Source organism: Macaca mulatta, chromosome 19 (assembly GCF_049350105.2).
Source record: "Macaca mulatta isolate MMU2019108-1 chromosome 19, T2T-MMU8v2.0, whole genome shotgun sequence".
Taxonomy (NCBI): domain Eukaryota; kingdom Metazoa; phylum Chordata; class Mammalia; order Primates; family Cercopithecidae; genus Macaca; species Macaca mulatta.
The window spans coordinates 4675912-4699561 of record NC_133424.1 but is presented as its reverse complement, the minus strand read 5'-3'; the positions used below and the strand labels follow the sequence as shown (position 1 = coordinate 4699561).

At 52.2% G+C, this 23650-nt stretch overlaps 2 protein-coding genes across 39 annotated transcripts in view; one reads left to right on the top strand and one right to left on the bottom strand.

The window, feature by feature from the left end:
• Positions 1-23650, bottom strand: part of ATCAY (ATCAY kinesin light chain interacting caytaxin) — a 112039-nt gene that overhangs the window by 32430 nt on the left and 55959 nt on the right. For 6 of the 7 annotated variants that reach the window (XR_013409586.1, XM_077979517.1, XM_015122484.3 and 3 more), the window contains exons 1-2: positions 7768-8091; positions 2570-2687 (exon numbers count right to left, since the gene is read on the bottom strand). Coding sequence is in view for 6 of the 7 variants with exons in the window: in XM_077979517.1 (XP_077835643.1) it covers positions 2570-2646 (77 nt within the window). In the remaining variant the exon portion in view is untranslated. Of the gene's footprint in view, positions 1-2569; positions 2688-7767; positions 8092-23650 lie in introns of those variants that run through there. The other variant, XM_077979519.1, reaches the window with a different exon arrangement.
• The window catches only part of ZFR2 (zinc finger RNA binding protein 2), a 60630-nt gene continuing 56514 nt past the window's right edge, over positions 19535-23650 (top strand). For 27 of the 32 annotated variants that reach the window (XR_013409572.1, XM_077979316.1, XM_077979315.1 and 24 more), the window contains exon 1: positions 19535-19613. Coding sequence is in view for 20 of the 32 variants with exons in the window: in XM_077979316.1 (XP_077835442.1) it covers positions 19561-19613 (53 nt within the window). In the remaining 12 variants the exon portion in view is untranslated. Of the gene's footprint in view, positions 19614-20276; positions 20358-23650 lie in introns of all 32 variants that reach the window. The other 5 variants (XM_077979314.1, XM_077979313.1, XM_077979311.1 and 2 more) reach the window with 1 other exon arrangement.

Below are 23650 nucleotides of genomic sequence, written 5' to 3'. Positions count from 1 at the left end.
TGACCTCAAGTGATTTGCCCGCCTCGGCCTCCCAAACTGCTGGGACTGCAGACGTGAGCCACTGTGGGCGGCCTGGAGATTCTTTTCAAATTCTCTTTTTCAGGCGGAACACACCTGGTTTTTTTGACTGAACCTCACCCAGTAGTTTCTATAACTGACCCGCAGGCATTGTGTCTGGCGGATGGATGAATTCCTGGCTCTGAAAGGGAAGGGGGATGAGCGGCTATCTCTAGCCAGCAAATCGGAGTCACACATCTCAACAGCAAATTCGCACAGCTTCCTTTCCACGTAGTTTTTTTTTTGAGACAGAGTCTCGCACTGTCACCTGGGCTGGAATGCAGTGGTACATCTCGGCTCACTGCAACCTCCTCCTCCCGGGTTCAAGTGATTCTCCTGCCTCAGCCTCCTGAGTAGCTGGGATTACAGGCGCCTGCCATCATGCCCAGCTAATTTTTTATTATTTTTTTATTTTTAGTAGAGACAGGGTTTCACTATGTTGGCCAGGCTGGTCTCAAACTCCTGACCTTGTGATCCGCCCACCTCGGCCTTCCAAAGTGCTAGGATTACAGGCCTGAGTCACTGCGACTGGCCTTTTTTTTTTTTTCTTTCTTTCTTTTTAGATAGAAATAGGCGGCTGGACGTGGTGGCTCACGTCTGTAATCCCAGCACTTTGGGAGGCTGAGGTGGGTGGATCACGAGGTCAGGAGATCGAGACCATTCTGGCTAACACTGTGAAATAAATACTAAAAATACAAAAAAATTAGTCGGGCGTGGTGGCGGGTGCCTGTAGTCCCAGCTACTTGGGAGGCTGAGGCAGGAGAAGGGCGTGAACCCGGGAGGCAGAGCTTGCAGCAAGCAGAGATCGCGCCACTGCTCTCTAGCCTGGGCAACAGAGCAAGACTCCATCTCAAAAAAAAATAACAAATAAATAATAAATAAATAGAGACAGGGTCTTGCTCTGTCACCCAAACTGGAGTGCAGTGGTGCAATCATGGCTCACTGCAACCTCCACCTTCTGGGCTCAAGTGATCCTCCTGCCTCAGCCTTCCAAGTAGCTGAGACTGCAGGTGCACACCACCATGCCCAGCTATTTTTTTTTTTTAGTAGAAATGGGGTCTCACTAACTTGCCCAGGCTGGTTTCGAACTCTTGAGCTCAAGCATTTCCCCAGCCTCAGCCTCTGCAAGTGCTGGGATCATAGGCGTGAGCCACCGCACCCAGCCCCTGTGATTTCTTATTCTGATTAGTGATCAGCACCTGTCACCCAATATTTGTTAAGCGCCGACTGTATGCCAGGCACTATCCTTATGTTGGGATACAGCAGTGAGCTAAACAAAGACCTGTGCTCTTGTGGGGCTCCTTGTGGTGGGGAAACGGAGTGTAGACAAGCTATCTCTGCAAAACGTTCAGCATAGGGGCCGGGCTTGGTGGCTCTCACCTGGAATCCCAGCACTTTGGGAGTCCGAGACCAGCCTGGCCAACAATGGTGAAACCCGGTATCTACTATTTATTTACACTAAAAATACAAAAATCAGCCAGGCGTGGTGGCAGGCGCCTATAATCCCAGCTCCCCGGGGGGGATGAGGCAGGAAAATCACTTGGACCCAGGAGGCGGAGGTTGCAGTGATCTAAGATCGTGCCACTGCACTCCAGCCTGTGGGACAGAGCGAGACTCAAAAAAAAAAAAAAAAAAAAAAAAAAAAAAAAAAATTCAGCATGTTAGGGGAGTTAGGTGTCTCCTAAAAGCTGCTAATAAATCACCATGTTGCCTCGACCTGGAATTACAGGCGCCTGCCACCATGTCCAGCTAATTTTTTTTCTTTTTTTTAGAGATGGAGTCTCACTCTGTCACCCAGGCTGGAGTGCAGTGGCAAGATCTCAGCTCACTGCAAGCTCCGCCTCCCGGGTTCATACCATTCTCCCACCTCAGCCTCTGGAGTAGCTGGGACTACAGACGCCCACCACCAGGCCCGGCTAATTTGTGTATTTTTAGTAGAGATGGGGTTTCAACGTGTTAGCCAGGATGGTCTCAATCTCCTGACCTTGTGATCCTCCCACCTCAGCCTCCCAAAGTGCTAGGATTACAGGCGTGAGCCACCACTCCCGGTATGCCCAGCTAATTTTTGTAGTTTTAGTAGAGGCGTGATTTTGCCATGTTGGCTGGGCTGGTCTCGAACTCCTGACCTCAAGTGATCCACCCGCCTCGGCTTCCCAAAGTGTTGGGATTACAGGCATGAGCCACTGCACCCGGCCAGAATGTTAAGAACTCTTAAAATGGTGTAGAGGTGGGGGCTCCTTTGGAGCCTTGGGGCAGGGAGGACAGAAATGAATCTTAAATGAATGAGCAAATACCCATTATGTGCCTGGCCTGGACTACTCCACTGTGAAACCACAGAGAACACTCACACACAGGGCCTCAGCCCTCCCAGAGTGTGCGGGAGATGAGGACACGGAGATGGAACCAGGCCAGCCCCGGGCCGTTCCCACTTAGAGACGGCCTGGCTCCTGCGTCCCACCTGGGAGAGACACCTGCTCCCCCGACGGCTGGCTCAGGCGTGTGGAAGTCCTACCTGGGAAGGTCTTCGTCCTGCCATTCCTCCTTCACATCCACGTTTTCCATCCGGAGCGTGGCTTCTGTGGTCCCCATAGGAGCCGGAAAGAGGCACCGGCTTGAAGCAGGGGTGACCCCTGAAAAGAATGGGTTTTACTGGACAATAATCCTAATGACAGTGCCCTAGCCCATGCAGCTCTTCCCCCCTCCCCCTCTCCCTCCCTTCTCCTTCTTCTTGAGACAGAGTCTTGCTCTGTTGCCCAGGCTGGAGTGCAATGGTGCAATCTCAGCTTATTGCAACCTCCACCTTCTGGGCTCAAGTGATTCTCCCGCTTCAGCCTCCCAAGTAGCTGGGATTACAGGCACCTGCTACCATGCCTGATTAATTCTTGTATTTTTGCAGAGACAGGGTTTCGCCATGTTGTCCAGGCTGGTCTCGAACTCCTGTCCTCAGGTGATCCTCCTGCCTTCGCCTCCCAAAGTGCTGGGATCACAGGTGTGAGCCATCATGCCCAGCTAAATTTTGTATTTTTAATAGAGACGGGGTTTCACTATGTTGGCCAGGCTGGTCTCAAACTCCTGAGCTCAAGTGGTCTGCCCGTCTCAGCCTCCCAAAGTGCTGGGATTACAGCGGTGAGCCACTGAGCCTGGCTCTTTGTTTTTTTTTTTTTTTTTTTTGAGACGGAGTCTCGCTCTGCCGCCCAGGCTAGAGTGCAGTGGCCGGATCTCAGCTCACTGCAAGCTCCGCCTCCCGGGTTCACGCCATTCTCCTGCCTCAGCCTCCCAAGTAGCTGGGATTACAGGCGCCCGCCACCTCGCCCGGTTAGTTTTTTTGTATTTTTTTAGTAGAGACGGGGTTTCACCGTGTCAGCCAGGATGGTCTCGATCTCCTGACCTCGTGATCCGCCCGTCTCGGCCTCCCAAAGTGCTGGGATTACAGGCTTGAGCCACCGCGCCCGGCCTGTTTTTTTTTTTAAACATGATCTTGCTCTGTTGCCTGGGCTGGAGTGCAGGGGCACAATCATAGCTCATGGCAGCCTTGAACTCCCCGGCTTAAGCAATCCTCCTGCCTCAGCCCCCCCACCAGTGGCTATGACCACAGGTGTGTACCACCATGCCTGGGCAATTTTTAAAAATATTTTTTAAGAGATTGGGTCTTGCTATGTTGCCCAGGCTGGTCTCAAACTCTTGGGCTCAAGCAATCCTCCTGCCTCGGCCTCCCAAAGCGCTGATATTACAAGGGTGAACCACTGCGTCCGGCCAACACTTCTTATTGAACCATCACCCAGTCCCATGAGGTTCCCCTGTTTTACAGGTGAGAAAACGGAGGCACAGAAAGCTTAGGATGCACAGTGGGGTTCAGAGTTTGAACGTGGGCGAGAGGCTGAGCCTTCGGATACAAGTCCTGCTCCCTTGGAAACTCTGAAATCCACCTTCTCCAGGGTAAGCCATGACCCAAATAGACTTATCCTCCCTCTTGTACTTTGGACCTCAACTAGAAAGCAAGAAATCCAAACCATCATTCATACTAAAGTGTGAATGGCTGATATACTTCAGCTGCCCTGCTGGGAATGCCAAGTTCAAAGAGAATCCAGTAGGCTTAACCCATCACTATCTGCCATCTCTACCAGGCTACCTGTCCTGCCCCTCTGTCCTCCCTCAAGCAAGTCCAAGTGACCTTCTGATCCCAGGGCTCACAAAGACAGTGTTTAAAGAGACTGGGTTTAGAAAGGAGACCCTCATCTTTACTAACCACAAAATGTCACTTTATTTATTTATTTATTTAGAGATGGGGTCTTGCTCTGTCACCAAGGCTGGAGTGCAGTGGTGTGATCCCGGCTCACTACAGCCTCCAACTCCTGTGATCAAGCGATCCTCCTGCCTTAGCCTCCCAAGTAGCTGAGACCATGGGCATGTGCCACCATGTCTGGCTAATTTTTCTGATCTTGCTATGTCACCCAGGCTGGTCTTGAACTTATGGGCTCAGGTGATCCTCCTACCTCAGCCTCCCAAAGCACTGGGATTACAGGCGTGAGCCACTGCACCACCCCACCCCCCACACCAGCTTTGTTTTTCTTGTTCTAAGGAGCTCAGTGGGCAGGGGGAAGCAGTCTAGGTGGGGGCCAGGATCAGAGCTGCCAGGTGAGACTGAGTTCTGGTCTGCTCTGGGGCATGATGGACTCTCAGACCATCTCCCTCTCTGGGTCTCAGTTTCCCCTTCTGTGAACAAGAGTTGAATTAGAGATGACCTCTATGATACCTTTTGGATATAACATACCGGCATTTTATGACTCAACCAACCCCATCTGTTTTGTGCTTTGAAACCAGTGCTTTGCACCTGTGGGCAATTCTGCCACCCCTCCTGCAAGGGGACACTTGGCATCATCTAGAGGCACTTTTCTCACAACTGAGGGAAAGGAGTGCCCCCTGGGGCACGCCAGGGGTGCTGCTCAGTACCCTACAGTGCCCAGGATGGCCTCCCATGACCAAGAATGACTGGGCCCCAAATATCCATAGATCCAAGGTGGAGAAATCTCGTCTTAAAGGCAATAGTCATTTCTGTGTGCATTCCCGTGTTTGCAAAAGGATTTCAGGTCCGTGTCCGGCAGTCATTACAGAGCATGGTACACTCCATTACCTCCGTGTGTCCTCTCAAAAGTTCCTGAGTAGCAAGATACACTTTTTTTTTTTTTTTTTTTTGAGACGGAGTCGCTCTGTCACCCAGGCTGGAGTGCAGTGGTGCGATCTCGGCTCACTGCAACCTCCGCCTCCTGAGTAGCTGGGACTACAGGTGCGCGCCACCATGCCCAGCTAATTTTTGTATTTTTAGTAGAGGCGGGATTTCGCTATATTGGCCAGGCAGGTCTCGAACTCCTGACCTAGTGATCCGCCTGCCTCCCAAAGTGCTGGGATTACAGGCGTGAGCCATTGCGCCTGGCCGCTAGATCCACTTTTTAAATAATCTGGGGGCTGGGTGCAGTGGTGCATGCCTGGAATCTCAGCACTTTGGGCAGATCGCTTGAGATCAGGGGTTCAAGACCAGCCTGGGCAACATAGCAAGACCTCATCTCTCCAAAAATTTACAAAAACTAACCAAGCATGATGGTGGGTGCCTGAGGTCCCAGCTATTCAGGAGGCTGAGGTGGGAGGATTGCTGGAGCCCAGGAGGTCGAGGCTGCAGTGAGGTATGATCATGCCACTGCATTCCAGCCTGAGCAACAGAGTGAAGTTCTATTTCAAAAAATAAAATAATAAAATAAAATATAAGGCATCTGGCGGGTGCAGTGGCTCACACCTGTAATCTCCAGCACTTTGGGAGGCTGAGATAGGGGGATTGCTTGAGCCCAGAAGGTCAAGACCAGCCTGGGCAACATAGCAAAACCCCATCTCTAAAAAAAAAAAAATACAAAAATTAACCAAACATGGTGCTGGGTGCCTGGTGCCTGAGCTCCTAGCTATTCAGGAGGCTGAGGTGAGAGGACTGCTTGAGCCCAGGAGGTCAAGGCTGCAGTGAGCTTTGATCGTGCTGCCACATTCCAGCCTGAGCAACAGAGCAAGGTTCTATTTCAAACAATAAAATAAAATAAGGCATCTGGCTGGTGCAGTGGCTCACACCTGTAATCCCCAGCACTTTAGGAGGCTAAGATAGGAGGATCGCTTCAGCCCAGATGGTCAAGACCAGCCTGGGCAACATAGCAAGACTCCATCTCTAAAAAAAATAATAATAATACAAAAACCAAACATGGTGCTGGGTGCCTGGTGCCTGAGGTCCTAGCTATTCAGGAGGTTGAGGTGAGAGGACTGCTTGAGCCCAGGAGGTCGAGGCTGCAGTGAGCTTTGATCGTGTTGCTGCATTCCAGCCTAAGCAACAGAGACCCTATTTCAAATAAATAAATAAATAAATAAAGCATCTGGCTGGGGGCAGTGGCTCACACGTGTAATCCCAGCACTTCGGGAGGATCGCTTGCGCACAGGAGGTCAAGACCAGCCGGGGCAAGATAGCAAGACCCTGTCTCAAAAAAACAAATACATAAAGCATCTAAGGCCCCCAACTCGCATGGCGTCCTGACTGCCTCTCTGCGGAGTAGGTTACCTGCAGCCCCCCAGCCTTAGATATCGGCTTTACATCGGGGACGGTGGATTACCAAGGAAGGACCCAGAGGCAGCCTCAGTCAGATGAGGAAGTGGGGGAGGGGACGGCTAAAACTAGACCCTCCCCCGTACAGGGTGAGCGTTTCTCACTCGATTCTCTGTCCTCAATGTCGTCATTCATTCTTGGAGGAGGGACAGTAACACGCAGCATGGAAAAAAAAAAAAAAAAAAATCCCTCCTGGATGCTATGGGGTGAGGGGCGGGGGTGGCAGCTGCCAGCCAGGCCCTTCCCGCGACGGTAAGTTCTCCTCGGCAGTAGAAACGCGTTTGCTTTCCGGAGGAAGCGGGTCTTCGCCTCTGCCTTCCTTATACAGAGCTGGGTGTGACCTCAGCCCCCAGGAACACTTCCCCCAGCCCCGCCCCCGACCCCCACCCCCTGCCAGCTGCAGCCACAGGCGTTGACTCCACAGTCTTCTAAGGATGGGGTGTGGTGGGTCCTCAGTGGGCCCCGGACGCTCCTGCACTCAGATCCTGGCTTCGCATTTGGGGACGGCCAAAAGAAGACAGTGACATCAAGGAACCAGAGTGAAGCGCTCATTTGAGCCCTGAGGTCTGATTATTAGCAAATCACAAATGAGTTCCGATAAGGAGGAGGCATCTGGGTCTTAAACCATAAGCCACCCCCTTCCTCCCCACCCCACAGGCAAGCCTTTATCGACATACTTAATTTTTTTTTTTTCCCCAAATCGGCAGCTGGTGGCCTTCCCAGCGTTATAAATAGGAAATACACGGGGCTAGGATGGGTCTATTTCAGCGTCCCAGAGAGAAGCCGAGGTTTTCATCCGCCCAAGCTCTCAGCGTGTCCTGAAAATGGTGCACTTATCTGCCTTCCAGGGGAACGGTGCGCGCGGAAGGTAAACTGTGTTGCCGGGCGCAGCTCGGGGAACGGTTTCCCCTGCTACCGGGAACACGGATGTGAGGGCCTTCACGGAGTCACAAGACCGTGGCTCTCTGCTCCCACCCGCCCCATCTGCTGGAAAGGGATTTAGAGGCGGCAAAAGGCTGCCGGATAAACCTTCCAGGGAGACGGTTTATCCTGGGCGAAGGGGAGATGCGCGCACTCACCTCTGCAGCTGAGACAGCCTCTCCTCCTTACTGGCAAACAAAGGCGAGCCCTGCCCGGGTGCAGCTGGGCATCGCTCACGCTCCCCAGGCCTTCAGAGCCTGGGAGGAAGAGGATGCTCGCAGGGACGGCTTCTGCATCCGAGGAAGGTCACCCAGGGCGACGTGGCCAGCGCCCGCCAGCTCTTTTGTGCAGGGGTGGGTGGGGTGCAGGGTTAGCGGTGGGCTCCCCCTCGCGGGGCTGCGGCTGCGCCCGCTCTCATCGCCACCCGCCTGCGCGCCCTGCCTCGGAGGTAGCTGCTTCTTCCCAGCTCACGGCTGGCAGAGGCTCGGCTTCCCGAAGACAGTTAATTTATGCTGCTTTTGTGTGCAGGGAGGAGGGGGTGGGGGGTGGCGGCCTGACCGAAAGGCACAGCCCCCTGCCAGAATCCGGTCCTCTCCATTGGCTGACAGACAAGCATCTCCGAAAGCCACGCCAGGGGCAGAGGCAGAAATCATTTTCTGATGGCGCATCACAGATTTAAAAACAAAACAACAGACAAATAAATAAATAAATGGCGAGATGGCCTCATTCCTTAGAGAACGGGGGTGGGGAGGGCTGAGGAAGGTCCTCTTGGCACTTCTCCTTGCAAAGGGAGCAGGGGTGAGGGGTGGCATCCCCCCAAAAAGTCTGTGCAGGCAAAGAAATGACTGTCCCCAGGCCGGGTGCCATGGCTCACGTCTGTAATCCCAGCACTTTGGGAGGCCGAGGAGGGAGGATCACCTGAGGACAGGAGTTCGATACCAGACTGGCCAACGTGATGAAGCCCCGTCTCTACTAAAAAGATAAAAATTAGCCGGGCGTGGTGGCGGACGCCTGTAATTCCAGCTACTCGGGAGGCTGAGGCAGGAGAATCGCTTGAACCCGGGAGGCGGAGGTTGCAGTGAGCCGAGATGGTGCCACTGCACTCCAGCCTGGGAGGCAGAGGGAGACTCTGTCTCAAAAAAAAAAAAGAAAAAAAAAAAAAAAGAAAGAGAGAAAGAAAGAAAGAGAAAGGAAAGGAAGGAAGGAAGGAAGGAAGGAAGGAAGGAAGGAAGGAAGGAAGGAAGGAAAGGAAGGAAGGAAGGAAGGAAGGAAGGAAGGAAGGAAGGAAGGAAGGAAGGAAGGAAGGAAGGACTGTGCCCAGGTCACCATGTTGTGGGTCTATTAGATGGTCATTTACAGTGGATGGAGCCTCATGCCCTAAACAGGGCTGGGTGCAGGGGAGGCAGAAGTTTATCAGGCACACTCGCTCTGCAAGGCTGCTGTGGGAACGGCGCCCCCTGCAGTTGTGCACCGGTGTGACCTCACCCTGGAGGAATTCAAGGACACAGTGAAGATGGTAGGGTGGAGCGTGCAGGCCCTGCAGTCAGACTGGAAGTGAGTTTAAACTCTAGCCCAGCCACTCTCCAGCTGGTGGACCAGGGGATGTGAATGATCTTACCTGCGGGTCTCAGTTTTCCTCATCTGTGAAATGGAGCCGCTATGGCTTTTTCACGTTATGAGATAATGCATAGACAGCATTAAACACAGTGCTGGGGCACAAGAAAAGCTGTTTATGTGTTTGTTTCGCTCTATTGCCCAGGCTGGAGTACAGTGGTGCGACCTTGGCTCACTGCAACCTCCGACTCCCAGGTTCAAGTGATTCTCCTGCCTCAGCCTCCAAAGTAGCTGGGATTACAGGTGCACACCACCACGCCTGGCTAATTTTTGTATTTTTAGCAGACACGGGGTTTCACCATGTTTGCCAGGCTGGTCTTGAACTCCTGACCTCAGGTGATCTGCCCACCTCGGCCTCCCAAACGGTTGGGATTACAGGCGTGAGCCACCGCGCCCGGCCAGAATATACATTTTCGAAGAGCAGAGGCTCAGTTGGTCTTATTCATCGCACATTCTCCGCACAAAGTAGCAACTCCTGGTGCAAAGCTGTTCAGGAAACGCAGGCAGAGTGCATGAAGGCTGGCTCCCTCCATGACATTCAATGACACCCCACCTAGGCTGTTAGCCTCACCCACTGCATGGGGGTCTGCACCCCTCCAAGGCATGAAGGCAACCTGCCCACAGCAGAGGCAGAAAGCCCAGATGGGGAAACAGAGACTCCAGAGACTTCGACACACAGCTGGGCTTCACATCTCCTGGCTGGAGAAAGCAGAGGTCTTGTAAGAGACACTTGTGTTAACTGAGGGGTGGATTCGGTTAGTCCCTGTGCTGGGCACTGGGCACAAGATATGAGTAATTCCCATTACTCGTGGTCCTCTGCTTGCTGGCAAACAAAGCAAGCCCTGCCCGGGTGCAGCGGGCATCTCTCAGGCTCCCCAGGCCTCCAGAGCATCGGTGGAAGAGGATGCTGCTAGGGGTGGATTCTGTCTCTGAGGAAGGTTGCAAGTGCCTGCCACCTCTTTTGTGCATGGGTGGGGTGCGGAGTTAGTGATGGGCTCCCCTGCGCGGGGCTGCGGCTGTGGCCCCTCTTGTCATCACCCGCCTGTGCGCCCTCCCTCTGAGGTATCTGCTTCTTCTCAGCTCACGGCCGGCAAAGGCGCAGCTTCCCTAAGACAGTTAATTCATGCTGTTTTTGTGTGCAGGATTGGGAATTCTCTTAGAATGCCCATTCAGTTGAGGCCAGGCAGGTAATCCCAGCACTTTGGGAGGCCACTCACACCTGTAATCCCAGCATTTTGGGAGGCCAAGGATAACTTGACATTGGGAGTTTGAGACCAGCCTGGACAACATGCTGAAACCCCGTCTCTACTAAAAATACAAAACTTGGTCGGACGTGGTGGTGGGCACCTGTAATTCCAGCTACTTGAGAGACTGAGGCAGGAGAATCGCTTGAACCCGATAGGTGGAGGTTGCAGTGAGCCCAGATCAAGCCACAGCACTCCAGGTGGGGTGACAGAGTGAGACTCTATCTCAAAAAACAAAACAAAACAAAACAAAAGAATTCCCATTCAGTTGAGAGAAACAGGTGGACAAGAGTCTGGGCCCATCTAGAGACATCTTTGGAGTGGTGCAGGTTGGGGGACCCTTGGGGAGGTTTCCTGGTGGGGCACAGGGATGGTGACTGTATGAGTGAGACCCCTGAGGAGTGAGTGGAGTTAGATGAATAAAAAAGAGGGAGGACGGCGTATTCTGGACAGACAGGCCTGCCCAGACTGGCATTTAAAGAGCCACAGCTCCTCCCCAGTCCACCAAGGCCCCGGGAGCTGTCCGTGGTGCTAGAGCCAACACCAAGAAGCCACAGCGTGTGACCTGAGCTCGGTTCCCCGTGTTTTTCTTTTTTTTTTTTTTTTCCTTTGAGACACAGTCTCGCTCTATCACCCGGGCTGGAGTACAGTGGTGCAATCTCGGCTCACTGCAACCTTCGCCTCCCGGGTTCAAGCGATTCTTCCGCCTCAGTCTCCCGAGTAGCTGGGATTACAGGCACCCACCACTACGCCAGGCTAATTTTTGTATTTTTAGTAGAAATGGGGTTTCACCATATTGGCCAGCTTGGTCTCGAACTCCTGACCTCAGGTGATATGCCTACCTTGGTCTCCCAAAGTGCTAGGATTACAGGTGTGAGCCACTGCACCTGACCCTGTCTGTTTTCATTTAATTTAAAAATGGAAAATTTTTAATTTAGTTTAATTTTTTTGAGACAGGGTCTTGCTCTGTAGCCAGGCTGGAGTACAGGAGTGTGATCATGGCTTACTGCAGCCTCAACCTCCTGGGCTCAAGCGATCCTCCTATCTCAGCCTCCCTGGTAGTTGGGACTACAGGTATATGCCATCACGCCTGGTTAATTTTTAAAATTTTTGTAGAGATGGGTCTTGCTATTTTGCCCAGGCATACGTACCACACCCAGTGGGTGTGGATATCTTTAGGAGCCATTATTGTGCTGGCCATCCCTGAGGAATTAGTTTGGAAAGGCACAAAGGGCTAGATTTTGTAGGATCTCGAAACTTTTCTGAAGGTGAGCATGTAGAAAATGTTCTTGTGGGCTGGGTGCAGTGACTCACACCTGTAATCCCAGCACTTTGGGAAGCTGAGGCGGGTGGATCGCTTGAGGCCAGCAGTTTGAGACCAGCCTGGCCAACACGGTGAAACCCCGTTTCTACTAAAAATACAAAAATTAGCTAGGCGGGGTGGTGGTCCCTATAATCCCAGCTACTCGGTAGGCTGAGGCAGGAGAATCACTTGAACCCGGGAGGCAGAGGTTGCAGTGAGCCGAGATCGCGCCACTGCAATCCAGTCTGGGCGACAGAGCAAGACTCTGTCTCAATCTAAAAAAAACAAAAAACAAAAAAACCCACAAACATATATATATACACACACACACACACACACACACACACACATATAAAATCTGCAGTCTTGGCTCTTTCTTTTCATTCTTTTAACATAACTATATATATATTATATATATAATACTTTTATAACAACGCCCACATATACCCCCACAGCCACCCACCTGCACACACTCACACACTACACACTTTTCTTTACCTAGTTATTAATACATCCTGGAGATCACTTCAACCAGCATCTAAAGCTAATCTTGATTCTGTTTTACAGCTGCATATACTAAATTCTACAGTTTCTTCAACCAGCCCATCTTATGGGTGGAATTTGTGACGTTTCCAGACTTGTTTTTTACTTTGTTTTTAAGATAGAGTCTCATGATGTTGCCCAGGCTTGTCTCAAAACTCTTGGCCTCAAGCAATCCTCCCACCTTGGCCTCCCAAAATGCTGTGATTACAGGCATGAGCCACTGAAGCTGGCCTTAGTTTTCGTTTTTGTTTGTTTGTTTGTTTGTTTGTTTTGAGACGGAGTCTCGCTCTGTCCCCGGGCTGGAGTGCAGTGGCCGGATCTCAGCTCACTGCAAGCTCCGCCTCCCGGGTTTACGCCATTCTCCTGCCTCAGGCTCCCGAGTAGCTGGGACTACAGGCGCCCGCCACGTCGCCCGGCTAGCTTTTTGTATTTTTTAGTAGAGACAGGGTTTCACCCTGTTAGCCAGGATGGTCTCGATCTCCTGACCTAGTGATCCGCCCGTCTCGGCCTCCCAAAGTGCTGGGATTACAGGCTTGAGCCACCGCGCCCGGCCGTTTGTTTGTTTTTTTGAGACAAGGTCTTGCTTTATTGCCCAGGCTGGAGTGCAGCAGCACAATCCCAACTCACTGGAGCCTCAGCCTCTGGGGTTTAAGTGATCCTCCCACCTCAGCCTCCCATGTAGCTGGGACCACAGGCGCACACCACCATACCTAGCTAATTTTCTTTTCTTTTCTTTTCTTTCTTTTCTTTTCTTTTTTCTTTCTTTCTTTTTCTTTCTTTCTCTCTCTCTTTCCTTTCTTTCTTTTCTTTTCTTTTCTTTCTTTCTTCCTTCCTTCCTTCCTTTTTTTTACAAGAGCACAAATCCACGTTTATTTATTGATTTTTCGTTAGTTTAAATCCTTGAGGGGTACAGCATCACTCGGACTCTGTGTCCAATGGCCTTAGCAGGAAGATTGCTTCGGAATTTGGCACGAACCATACCACTGTTTCCATGGGCCCGAGTTACCTTTCCCCAGATGACTCTGGTTTTATTTGGTTTGCCACCAGGAATCACTGTGTTGTTCTTTGCTTTGTATACATAAGCGCATCTCTTGCCCAAATAGAATTCTGTTTCATCTCGGGCATAAACACCTTCAATTTTAAGAAGAGCTGTGTGTCCCTTTGGTTTTGGAGACCCCGCTTATAGCTGGCAAAAATGGCCTTGGACCACAGCCTTCCAGATATAGTTCCTTTTGGAAGTCCCGTTCCCAACAGGTCTCCACAGGAGCCAAGATGGCGGGAAGAGCCGGCCTTCCTTCCTTCCTTCCTTCCTTCCTTCTTTGTTTCGAGATGGATTCTCCCTATGTTGCTTATGCTACTCTTAAACTCCCAGGCCCAAATAAGCCTCCTATCTTGGCCTCCCAAAGTTCTGTGATTGCAGGTGTGAGCCACAGTGCCTAGCCATAAAAAAATCTTCAATAAAATTATAGCAAACATATATAGTACTTGGCACCATGTGTTGCTTTGCATATGTTTTTGTTTATCTGTCCCTTTGTCACCTGTAATGTAAGCTTCATGTGAGATGAGAGATCCACAATTTTGTATCTTTAACCTCTAGACCTGTGGCTCTCACCTGGCGGGAGCGGGGGGGTTGATCCCGCCCCCAGCAGACACCGGGCGATTTCTGGGGACATTTGTGATTGTTGCGACTGGGGGATACTGCTGTTATGGAGTGGGTGGAGGCCAGGTACGCTGCTCAGCACCCTGCAGTGCCCAGGAAGGCCCCAATCCACAGAACAATCTGGTCCCAATGTCCACAGTACTGAGCAGGAAAAATTCTGCCCTAAAAGAATACCTGATACAGGCCGGGCGGGGTGGCTCACGCCTATAGTCTCAGCACTTCGGGAGGCCAAAGTGGGTGGTCAGGAGGTCAGAAGTTCGAGACCAGCCTGGTCAACATGGTGAAACCCCATCTCTACTAAAAATACAAAAATTAGCTGGGTATGCTGGCACGCGCCTGTGGTCCCAGCTACTTGGGAAGCTGAGGCAGGAGAATCGCTTGCGCCTGGGAGGTGGAGGCTACAGTGAGCTGAGATCGCGCCACTGCACTCCAGTCTGGGCGACAGAGTGAGACTCCATCTCAAAAAAAACTCCTAAGTGGCTGGGACTACAGGCACACGCCACCACACCTGGCTAACTTTTGTATTTTTTGTAGAGATGGGGTCTCCCTGTGTTGCCCAGACTGGTCTCAAACTCCTGGGCTCAAGCGATCCTCCTGCCTTGGCCTCCGAAGTAGCTGGGGTTACTGCTTTGAGCCACTATGCCTGGCCCGTGTCTACTTCTGAAAGCTGTTTTTTTGTTTCTTTTGTTTTGTTTTATTTTTTGAGACAGAGTTTCACACTTTCACCCAGGTTGGAGAGCAGTGGCTTGATCTCAGCTCACTGCAACCTCTGCCCTCCGGATTGAAGCGGTTCTCCTGCCTCAGCCTCCTGAGCAGCTGGGATTATAGGCACCTACCACCATGCTCAGCTAATTTTTTTGTATTTTTAGTAGAGATGGGGTTTCACCATGTTAGCCAGGCTGGTCTCGAACTCCCGACCTCGGTCTCCCAAAGTGCTGGGATTACAGGCATGAGCCAGTGCCTTCTGAAGGCTATTATGGGAACTAGATTACATTTTGCATGGAAAGCATTTGGCACAATCCTTGTAGTACATAAGAGAAAAAAATGCAAGCCCGAGAAAACACTACAGCAGATCCTTTGTAAAGAGATGCAGCCTTCGTTACCTAATTAGAATGGCAGGGACTTGGAGAGAGGCCATGTGCAATTAATTACCTTGTTGGACTTTAGCCAGGGCATGGCAGGGGGAGCTGCATTGGCCAGACCCACCAGACCATTCCTGGTGGCCACACATGGTCATGGAGATACAGATGGAAGAGTGCCATCCGCTAAATCATCAAATGTGGCTTCCTGCAGCACCCTGGGCTCTCCATGGAGCCTGTCCAAGAATTAGTAGTCCTGTACCTGCTGAATGCACTTCTTACTTTAATGCTCTCGTAATACTCCATTGTCAAAAAGCCAACTGATTTGAAAGACTTCAGCAAAGCAAAAGTTCATAGATGCCCAAGACCCAAGACTTCCTTTTTGTTTGTTTTGTTTTGTTTTGAGACGGAGTCTCACTCTCTCACCTGGGCTGGAGTGCAATGGCACGATCTCAGCTCACTGCAACATCTGCCTCCCAGGTTCAAGCAATTCTCCTGCCTTGGCCTCCTGAGTAGCTGGAACTACAGTCACCCACCACCTCGCCTGGCTAATTTTTGTATTTTTTAATAGAGACAGGGTTTCACCATGCTGACGAGGCTGGTCTTGAACTCGTGACCTCAGGTGATCCGCCTGCCTCCCAAAGTGCTGGGATTACAGGCATGCGCCCGATCCCTTTTTTTTGTTTTGTTTTTTGTTTTTGTTTTTGTTTTTGGAGACAGGGGGTCTGGCTCTGTCACCCAGGCTGGAGTGCAGTGGTGTGATCTTGGCTCACTGCAAATTCTGCCTCCTGGGCTCAAGTGATCCTCCCACCTCAACTTCCTGAGGCACCTGCCACCACACCCATCTAACAGAAGCCCATGACTTCTATGATGCTTTTTGGAGTCTAGTGTTCAAAGTGGGCATCTTAGTCTGTTCAGGGTGCTACAACAAAATACCATAGACTGGGCCGGGCGTGGTGGCTCACGCCTATAATCTCAGCACTTTGGGAGACGGAGGCAGGTGGATCACCTGAGCTCAGGAGTTTGACACCAGCCTGGCCAACATGGTGAAACCCCGTCTCTACTAAAAATGCAAAAATTAGCTGGGTGTGCTGGCGTGTGCCTATAAACCCAGCTACTCCGGAGGCTGAGGTTGGAGGATCACCAAAGCCTGGGAGGCGGAAGTTGCAGTCAGCCTGGGCGACAGAGCAAGATTCCATCTCAAAACAAAACAAAACAAACAAACAAATAAACAAAAAAACTGCCTAGTGGCTGGAGGGAAAGGCTTAGGCAGAAGCCCTGTTACTTTATGAGGGGCCCTTCAGAAGTTGCTGGGCTCAGTAGGTTCCTAGTCGTGTTTGAGAGTGAGCCTTGGCCGGGCGCGGTGGCTCAAGCCTGTAATCCCAGCACTTTGGGAGGCCGAGACGGGCGGATCACAAGGTCAGGAGATCAAGATCATCCTGGCTAACACAGTGAAACCCCGTCTCTACTAAAAAATGCAAAAAAACTAGCCGGGCGGGTTGGCGGGCACCTGTAGTCCCAGCTACTCGGGAGGCTGAGGTAGGAGAATGGCGTAAATCCGGGAGGCGGAGCTTGCAGTGAGCTGAGATCCGGCCACTGCACCCCAGCCTGGGCGACAGAGCAAGACTCCGTCTCCAAAAAAAAAAAAAAAAAAAAAAAAAGAGAGTGAGCCTTTCGAAGAGATATGAAGCCCAGCCTCCGGGCCGGCCAGCCTGCAGAGGCTGGTCAGGGGGTCACCCACCTTCTTCTTTTTTTTATGATGCTTTTTGGAGTCTAGCGTTCAAAGACCCCCCACTCTATTCCCCAGGCTGGAGTGCAGTAGCGTGATCTCGGCTCACTGCAACCCCGGCCTCTAGGGTTCAAGCGATTCTCATGCCTCAGCCTCCTGAATAGCCGGGATTACAGGCGTGCGCCACCACGCCCGGCTAATGTTTGTGTTTTTAGTAGAGTTGGGGTTTTGCCATGTTGGCCAGGCTGGTCTCAAACTCCTGACCTAGGGTGATCCGCCCGCCTCGGCCTCCCAAAGTGCGGGGATTACAGGTGTGAGCCACCGCGTGCGGCCCACTTCCTCATCTAGGAAGTGACTCTCCAGGACGTCACAGAGATGAGGGTCTGTGGGGGCAGAACCCAGGGCATGAAGATCCAAAAGACCCTGGTCGCCATGCGGTTCCCGGGGCCATGGCGGCTTCCATGGCTTCCAGGGTTTTACCCCACTCATCTTGACCTGGCTTCTGGAAGTCCTGGAAGAGAGCAGGGCCACCACGCTGGTTTTGCATCTTCAGGAGGCGCTCAATGCCCTTGCGCTTCTCCTTGGCCAATTCATGGAAGAAGTGGCCCCCGCCTTCCGGAGCCACATCATGGTGGTGGAAATAGAAGCGCGGAGGGAGGAGGTGTAGGAGGCCCGCAGGTGCAAATTGACCAGGCGATGGAATAATTCTGACGAATCTGGGAGCACACGGTTGGTCGGCAAGAAGGAGCTAACCACAGAAACGGTGTTGGCTGGTCCGAGAAGCAGGAGAGGACTGAGAAGATGGTCCTGGAGGTTGGAAGTAGAGAGGAAATCGGAGGGTGGTCGGAGGCTGGAAGAGAGTTCCCGGATCTGTTCCGTCCAAACACTGTTGAAGCAGGAGACAGATCTGCGGGACCGCCAAACGCTCTGCTGCTTGTCAGGTTTCAATATTGTCAAGTGACTCTCCCTCCCTCTCCTTCCACGCTGCACTCTTGGGAAGGAAGTCACTATGCACAGCCCACACTCAAGAGGTGTAGAGTTACTCTCTATCTCCTTAAGGGCAGTGTAGCTACACAAATTAGGAATTCTTTTACATAAGACATTTGTCTGTTTGCCTCCATTTATTTATTTATTCATTCAATTATTTCTCTCTCTTTTTTCTTTTTTCTTTTCTTTTCTTTCCCCTCCCTCCCTGCCTTCCTACCTTTCCCTCCCTCCCTGCCCCTCCCCTCCCCTTCCCTTTCCTCTCCTCCTCTCCTTTCCCTCTCCTCTCCCTCCCTTCCCCTCTCCTCTCCTCTCTTTTCCTTTTTTCTTTTCTTTTTTTTTTTTTTTTTTGAGTCAGTGTATGACTCTGTTGCCCAGGCTGGAGAACAGTGGTGTGATCTCGGCTCACTGCATCCTGATTCCCAGGTTCAGGTGATTCTCCTGCCTTGGCCTCCCAAGTAGCTGGGATTACAGGTGTGCACCACCAGGCCTGGCTAATTTTTTTTTTTTTTTTTTTTTTTTTTGTATTTTTAGTAGGCACAGTGTTTTGCCATGTTGGCCAGGCTGGTCTTGAATTCCTGACCTCAGGTGATCTGCCCACCTTGGCTTCCCAAAGTGCTGGGATTACAGGCGTGAGCCACCACGCCTAGCCCTTTCTTTTCTCTTTTTAGAGACAAGGTCTCACTCTGGAGTGCAGTGGTACAATCACAGCTTACTGCAGCCTTGACCGCCCAGGCTCAAGTGATCCTCCTACCTTAGCCTCCTGAATAGCTGGGACCACAGGCATGTACCATCACGTCCAGCTAATTAAAAAAAAAAAAATTGTAAAGACGGGGTCTTGCTATGTTGCCCAGGCTAGTCTCAAACTCCTAAGACTCAAGATCCTCCTGCTTCAGCCTCTTAAAATGTTGGGATTACAGATGTGAGCCACTGTGCCTGGCCTATCATTTATTTATATCAGGTTGTGAACACAGGAGGCAGAGACCATGGGGCCTCCTGAAGAATCATTCTGAGGCTAGATGCAAAAAATTAAAAAACTAGCTGGCTGTGGTGGTGGGGCTTGTGGCATGGGTGGGGCTTGAGAAGAGACCTCCACATCTGAGTGGTTAAAGGGAAGGTGGGGCTCGGAAACAGAGGCAGGGTTTGTGCAGAGACCATAATTGAGCGGGTAAAGGGAAGGCCGGGCTCCAAGTAAGAGGCGGGGCCTGTGGCATGGGTGGGGCTTGAGCAAAGACCTCTACATCTGAGTGGTTAAAGGGAAGGTGGGGCTTCGAGAAAGAGGCGGAGCTTGTGGCATGGATGGGGCTGGAGCAGAGACATCCACATCTGAGTGGTTAAAGGGAAGGCAGAGTTCCAAGAAAAAGGCGGGGCTTGTGGCATGGGTGGGGGTTGAGCAGAGACCACCTATGAGTGAGTAAACGGAAGGCAGGGCTCTGAGTAAGAGGCGGGGCTTGTAGCATGGGCAGGACTTGATCAGATACCTCCATATGTGAGTGGTTAAAGGGAATGTGGGGCTCCAAAAAAGAAGCGGGGCTTCTAGCATGGGCGGGGCTTGAGCAGAGACCTCCACATTTCGGTAGTCAAGAGGAGGGCGGGGCTCTGCGTAGGAGGCGGGGCCTCGTTGCCGGGCGGGTCACGAGGCGGTGTCTCCCCAACCTAAGAGAAGGAAGCGAGAAGGTGCGGGCTTCGCGCAGGGGGCGGGGCTTGGGGCGCGTGGCTGGGCGCGAGCGGCACGCGGCTCGGGGGCGGGGCCGGTGACGTCAGGGGGCACGCCGGGCTCGGGGAAGACGCCAAGATGGCTGCAAGTCACTATTTCGGCTTCGCGCAGGGCAGCGGCCTGCAGTACAGGTAACAGTCCCGGCTCCTGCAGCCTGGCCAGGACCCCGCCTGCCCCTCCTCCCGTCCCGCGCACCTGGCCCGGGCCAGGCCCCAGCCCTAGTCCCGGCCCCAGCCCCAGCCCCAACCTGGACCCCTGGCCTGTGGAGAGCCGCGGCGCCGGGAGGAGCCGGCAGGGCTGCCTCAGGTTCGGCACCGGGCGGGACGCGGGCTCCGGGGCTCCGGCTGAGACGTCTCTGTAGCCGACGGTGTCTATCGGCGGGAGCGGGAGGGGGCTTCTGAAGTGGGAGGGGGCCTGGGCCTGGGCCTCTGCGGGGTGAGGGGGTCAGCCCCTGATGGGGACGCCCCGAGGAGGGGGCAGCGAGAGGGAACAGACTCGGGAGGGTGCCTGGCCGGGGAGGGGGAGGGGACGGGAACTGACCCAATGCAGAGAGGAGACCTGGGAGGTGCCTGGCCGGGGAGGGGGTGGGGATGGGCAGAGAGGAGCTGACCCCTGATTGCTGGTAGGGGAAGAGAAGACACAGACCTAGGAGGGTGTCTGGCTGGGCAGGAGGAGGGGAAGGGCAGAGGGGCATTGACCCCCGATTGCCGGGGTAGGAGAAGACACAGACCTGGGAGGGTGCCTGGCGGGGCAGGGGGATGGACAGAGGGGAGCTGACCCCTGATTATTGGTAGGGGAGGAGAAAACAGATCAGCGAGGATTCCCAGCTGGGCAGGAGGAAGCCACAGTCGAGGGTGAACTGGCCGCTGATGGGGGTAAGAGAGAAGACAGAAACCTGGGAGGGTGCCTGACTGAACAGGAGAGGGCTAGAGCGGAGCTGACCCCTGATTGCTGGTAGGGAAAGAGAATACAGACCTGGGAGGGTGTCCGGCTGGGCAGGAGGAGGGGAAGGGCAAAGGGGTGTTAACCCCCGATTGCTGGAGGAGGAGAAGGCAGAGAGCTGGGAGGGTTCCCGGCTGGGCAGGGGACAGCCACATTCGATTGTAGGGTTCACTGACCCTGATGATGGGGGTAGGGGAGAAGGCAGAGACCTGGGAGGGTACCCCAGGCAGGGGCAGAAACAGAGGTTGGTGTGGGGAACTGAGGCCTGATTGGGGAAGGGGGACAGAGACTTGGCGGGAAGCCAGTAAGATGTGGGAGGAGGTCCTGAGGTCAAATAAGAGGGTGGGCACCTGGGTTTCCAGGGAACTGGGACCCTTCTGGGACAGTGAGGCGGGAGAAAGGGCACTGAGTGTTTGGGTATTTATGATCCTTTTCTAGGTCTTAAATATCTAGTCGTTTGGGAGGGGAGAGAGAGAAAGGATCCTGGAGGAGAGATGGCAGGGGATGGGGACACACTGGGAACTGGCCAGGGGCAGGAGGGCTCAGTGGGTAGGGACACAGGGTAAGTTTGTACCCTGAATGTACAAACACACACTCTACACTCTTCTCCCAGGCCTGCTCCTCGGAGCATCTCTGCTATCTTCAGCCCTTCCGTCTGCCCCCAAGACTAGAGTCCCAGTCTGAAAGCCAGGGCTGGCATCTCTGGAGGGAGCAGATCCCCCCCACAACAGTTGATGATTTCTGCGTGTCACCCTTGTGTCGGTTTCCAGCTGCTAGCTTGCTATAACCTTGTGGGTCACAGCCCCTGCTGAGCCCCCACAGATACAAACCACCCCTTGGGCACCTCATAGAGGGGCGTCTGCTGAGCTCCGGGGTCTTTGCTCCCCCTCGGTGTTCCTACTCCATTTCAGCACGTGAAAGAGAGATCCAGGCTGGTGTTTCAGCCTCCAGCGGTGGAGCGGCAGTGCCGATCCTTCCACCAGTGGCTGTGATATTGCTGTGCCCTTTCCAGTGGAATCACAAAGAGAAACCACCCAGGGCTTGGAAACTAGGGCTGTGGGAATGAGGAGTGCACCTGTTGCCTGCGCTTGGAGTGGTTTCTCCGATGGAGTACTTGGCTAGTAATGGATTTCCTATTAGGGAAAGAATCTATGACCTGCTGATTTCCCAGAACGGAACGTTTAATTTTTCTTTGATCTTCTCTCTTTTGCTTTCTTCATCCTCAGTGGTGTTTTGCTGGCTGGTGCTCAGTTAAAGTGGCTTGACTTGGCTAGCACTCCAGGCTGGTAGAAACTTCTGGACACATTCCACCCCTCTGCCTGCTAGCTCTTCCTTCTTTTCTCTTTCTCTTCTTTCTTTCTCCCTCGCATTCTTCCATCAGACGTGGAAAATCACTTGAATATTATGCTTGCTATTAAAATTACCTTCCACAGGAGAAATTGAATATTTACGTTGTTCAAATAGGTAATTGCTAAACTTCAGTAGCCGCTTCTGTCTTGATTTGAATTAATGTGCTTATACGTTTTAGCGTTTTAGTGCAGCTACCTTCTGTGTTCTGATGGCTTAGGTGATATAGTACACACATAACCAAGGGTGTGAAACTGCCACGAACCCGGTGTTGAGTTGTTGAGTTAGTCCCTCCTTAGAATTGCTCCAGGGAGAGTGTGTTCTTCCTTAAGAAAAGAGTAAGCTATGAACTAAAACTCAAAATAACACTGGAATCATAGCAAAATGCATTTCAGTCTCATAAAACCTTGAAACAAGATGATATGCATTATTTGAATGACTTTAGGTTAACTAGACATTCTTTCTTGCAGGAAATGACTTTTGTTTAGAAACATTGGCTGCTTTTAAAGTATATAAGTTTTGGCCGGGCGTGGTGACTCATGACTGTAATCCCAGCACTTTGGGAGGCTGAGGCAGGCGGATCGCTTGAGGTCAGGCGTTCGAGACCAGCCTGGCCAACATGGTGAAACCCTGTCTCTCCTAAAAATACAAAAATTAGCCAGGCATGTTGTCGCACGCCTGTAATCCCAGCTACTTGGGAGGCTGAGGCAGAAGAATCGCTTGAACCTGGGAGGTGGAGGTTGCTGTGAGCTGAGATCATTGCGTTACTGCACTCCAGCCTGGGCGACAGGGTGAGACTGTCTCAAACAAAGAAAAAAGTACCTATGTTTTATATAACCTGCCATGAGAAAACTGATCAGATAACAGATTTTGTGTACCAATTTTATGGCAGCATTTGGACAGCAGTATTTACAAAAGCCTGTTTCAAGAATTGCCAAAACAAAGACGGCAATTTATTTTTTAGGAGTTTTGGGTAGGTTTTCCTTTTTTTTTTTTTTTTTGAGGTGGAGTCTTGCTCTGTCGCCGGAATGCAGTGGCGTGATCTCGGCTCACTGCAAGCTCCGCCTCCCGGGTTCACGCCATTCTCCTGCCTCAGCCTCCTAAGTAGCTGGGACTACAGGCACCCGCCACTGTGCCTGGCTAATTTTTTGATTTTTAGTAGAGACGGGGTTTCACCGTGATCTTGATCTCCTGACCTTGTGATCTGCCCGCCTCAGCCTCCCAAAGTGCTGAGATTACAGGCGTGAGCCACCGTGCCTGGCTGGGTAGGTTTTCTTAGCTTATAAAATTGATAACCAGGCAGGGCGCGGTGGCTCATGCTGTAATCCCAGCACTTTGGGAGGCCGAGGCGGGCGAATCATGAGGTCAGGAGTTCAAGACCAGCCCGGCCAGCATGGTGAAACCCCGTCTCTACTAAAAATACAGAAAATTGGCTGGGCGTGGTGGTGGGCGCCTGTAGTCCCAGTTACTCGGGAGGCTGAGGCAGGAGAATGGCATGAACCTGGGAGGCAGAGCTTGCGGTGAGCCGAGATCGCGCCACCTCACTCCACCTTGAGCCCAGGAGTTTGAGATTAGCCTGGGCAAAATGATGAGACCTTTCCCCCCATCTCTATAAAAAAATTAACAATTAGCTAGATGTAGTGGTGTGCACCTATAGTCCCCAGCTGCTTGGGAGGCAGAGGGAAGAGGATCACCTGAGCCCAGGAGTTTGAGGCTATAGTGAGTTGGGATTGTGACACCAGCCTTCAGCCTGGGCAACAGAGCAAGACGCTGTCTCTAAAACAAATGAACAAAAAATGATAATCATAGCCCTGGGTAGGAATTTCCTTGACATTTTCATCCATAAATAGGGTTGGTATCTGAGCTGCTTAATTGTTGG